The 3373-nt window shown below is 46.0% G+C and overlaps 1 protein-coding gene across 1 annotated transcript; it reads right to left on the bottom strand.

Annotated features, from left to right (window-relative positions):
• Positions 1-986: 986 nt before the first annotated feature.
• On the bottom strand, positions 987-3357 carry PEX11A (peroxisomal biogenesis factor 11 alpha). Its single transcript, XM_009074044.1, has 3 exons — positions 3302-3357; positions 3079-3194; positions 987-1552 (listed from the first exon to the last, which is right to left on the bottom strand). The coding sequence occupies exons 1-3, from the start codon at positions 3355-3357 to the stop codon at positions 987-989; spliced, it is 738 nt and encodes a 245-aa protein (XP_009072292.1).
• Positions 3358-3373: the final 16 nt, after the last annotated feature.

Here is a 3373-nt window from a genome sequence, read left to right as displayed (position 1 = left end):
AAACACACCCTTGCAGTTTTCCTGACTCAACAAGCTCTGAGCCAGGCTTCTCTCCTGAACTGCAGGTTCTAAACTCCTTATTATACTGGATTTTTTCATGTAAAATTAAAACAGCAAAAGAAATCTCCTTATCACAATATGATTAATGGAAAATTGTTGCACTTGCAATCACAGTGGTTTGGGAATTAAGGTGCATGTATAATGGGAGGTTTAGTGTTTGTGAGTGGTTTCAGATTCACAGTTTTGGAAACCTGTTCCCTATACATTGCAGCATTATCAGTACTCAGATGAGCTTCTCCACATGCTGTCCTTCACCAAAACCCTCAGCCATGGCCTGCTGGAGGAGTCAGTCAGTGCCCAACAGCCCTTGGCTCACAGTATCAAAGGAAAAGAAGAAACTGCTGATTTCTTGGGACGTGAGTTGGCACTCCCTAGACTACATTACTAGTGCACACCAGAGACCACCCAGACCACTGCCTGCAGGAAACAGGATCCATCAACCCAAACCTATCAGAACACTCATCCTGCACTTCAGGCCATTTTAACTGCAGCTCCTAACTTGTCTGAGCCTACTACAGACCATCTGACTGTAGGAACCTTGGATTGGTGAATTGCAGCTTTCCAGTGTAAACACGATTAGTTGTGAGTCATATACCTATTACAGTTGCCTCAGCAGTTATTTCACAACCCTGTATTAAAATAAAGGAATATTTTCTTGTCTAGCAGCCATGTTCTAAGTCTTGTTTCTATTTGTGAATATCACTCTGCCTTTTCCTATCTTCACTCCATCGAGGAGTGTATCATGGCAGCAAACACCAAACTCTGCAAAGACAAAGGGAAGGAAAAAGGGCAGAATTTACTTATTCAAAGGACAAAATTAATCTTGAGATTATTGTAAGATATGTTCATTTTGAAAGTGCCATATGAAGATAAAAACCCATCAGAGGATCAAAGCTGAAGCTTCATACAATGCAGTTCCTTTCATGTCACTGTTTCAGCTTCAGATGTGGGCTTGCTAATGTGAGGATCCCCACCAGGGAGGAGAGGACACCACAGAAACCAATCACTCCTGGGTTGGTCTTGTAGATTCCCAGCGTATCCAAAGGACCTGAGAGATCACAGAGGTTCTTCATCAAGTCCAGCAGCAAAGGAGGATGTCTTTTCAGTATCTGAAAGAGCAGGACAAAAAAACCATGCAAACTATCATATTTCACACAGTTTAGTTCCTCATCGCGTTTGTCCCAGTAGGAATTCTCCTTTGTCTTTTCTTCCTGTACAGCTTGTTCCAGCCTCCAGGAGATCTCATACCAGTCCCTGGCTAGATTCATCAGGAGTGAAAAGTAGTAGCACTTGGTGGCCCAAATCTTCCACTTTGGCTTATTGATGTCAGGCTGGAGCCCGACACTGTTCACCCACAGCACCGCGTCGCACATGAAGTAGAGGGCACGGGTCAGGTTGGAGGCTGTCAGGCACAGGCGAGGAACCACATCTGGCAGCTGTGTCGTTTTCCTGGCTGCTACCAAGGCATGTACCATGTTGCCCAGTCTGAACACTGCAAGAAACCCCACAGAGGTTAGCATGGCCTGGCCTCACCACAGAGATATGGCCCTATACAGGACAACTTGGCACGTCACTGTCCACATGTAGTTGTAAAGAATTTAGTGGGCTTTGGGCATCTGTTTGCTTAAGCATTTCTATTATTAGTGAGGAATGGGTGCAAACATCTCAGTTGTGTGTAAACATCACCAGCCCAGTAGCTACACACATATTTTGTCAATAGCCAGGACTTGTAGCTTCTCCTGCCTGAACTCTCTGTCCCTAGTGCCTGGGTGCCCTCTGGACCAGTGTCACCCACAGCTCTGCAAGACTCAAGTGTCAGCAAAAAAAGGAACACAGAGTTTCCACTTTGAGCTGTACACTTCACTGGCTTTCACCTAGCTCTGTGGCCAAGAGATGTTACTGAATTATTCCTATTGCAACCATGAGCTACAACTTTCCAGAGTCTCTGTGAAAGCTTCACAGGCTTCACACACAAACCCAAGTCCCTCCTCAGCCATGAATTTGACATGTAGTTCCCTGCAAACTGGAACAGTGTATTCCATTTCAAGCTACAATATATGGCAAACCTGATTTCGTCCACTGCAGTTTGGGTTTTGCCCCACGAATCTTAATACAATACTATGCAAAACACTTTTGACAACCTGCTGCACTGTCACAGTGACACATGTTGGCAGCAACCAAGCCTGGTGGGACTACCAGAGCCCTGAATTTAGGCTTGACATCTATCAGTGACTTGTTTAGGAGAAGCAAGAGAATTATGGCTGTGCTGATAAACCCCCTGGCCTTTCCACTGGAAATTGACATATTCTGGAACTTAACTGGAATAATAAACACATCCATGGCAACACATTAAATTAGATTATTTGCTTCATCTGTTGCAGTTGTTCCAGAATTGAGCAATTGGTATGTAGGTGTAAGATCAGCCCAAAAAGCCAGTGATACAGCCACAGCTCAACCATAGGGGATGCAATCGTGACACAGAACTGAGTGATGCAAACAGTGACAGAATCATGGGAGGGTATGTGATTTAGTACAGTATAAATGCTAAAGGAAATTAATATGCAATGCAGGATATAAAAAGCCTTATTGCAGGATGGTCCTTCAGAGGTGACTTTATTGGGATGATGATCTTTAACTTTAGGCTGTCTCAACCCATTAGCTGAAGGACTAATGAGCACACACTAAGCCAGCCTTGCCTTGTAACTCTGCTCTGCCCTTGAGTAGACACGACAACTTGATCTCTGCAGCGACAGCTGTTAACTTATTCCTCTCCTTCTTCCAGCGACAATTCCAATTGCCTGATTGGAGAGAAGGCTGAGGAAGTAATAAATGCCTGTTTGGCCCTACCTAGCCTGGCAACCCATGGCAGGGATAAGGTCTATTGACAAGTTTGTAAATATACGAAGAGGTGAATACACTAAAGAGGTTTTGCGGCTGGAGGTAAATTAACTACAGAAAACGCAAAGCCAGGAAGGAGCAAGTGCAGGTCTTACCCCTCTACAAACACCAGGTACTTACTTTTCCGGCCAGAGCTCATGCTAGATTCCAACTGCTTGAGCTTCATTAGCAGCTTCTTTTTATCGGCCTGATTCTCTATTAAATAGCTAAGCAACATGCAAGTGTACTGAGTGGCTCTGGAACGGAAAACATGAGAGGGGACAGGGGTGAGCGGGGGACGATGAGAGGCGGGACGGGCTCGCTCGCTGCGGGGCGCGGGGAGGCCGCGGGGCCCCGCACTCACCGGAACAGTTGGTCGCGGCCCTGGCAGCGGTCGGTGAGGCTGACGAAGCTCTCCATGGCGCCGCGGGAGCCG

The sequence above is a fragment of the Acanthisitta chloris genome, unplaced genomic scaffold (genome assembly GCF_000695815.1).
Source record: "Acanthisitta chloris isolate BGI_N310 unplaced genomic scaffold, ASM69581v1 scaffold23544, whole genome shotgun sequence".
Taxonomy (NCBI): Eukaryota; Metazoa; Chordata; class Aves; order Passeriformes; family Acanthisittidae; genus Acanthisitta; species Acanthisitta chloris.
Note: the sequence above shows the minus strand (reverse complement) of the source record. Positions and strands in the feature narration are given on the sequence as shown.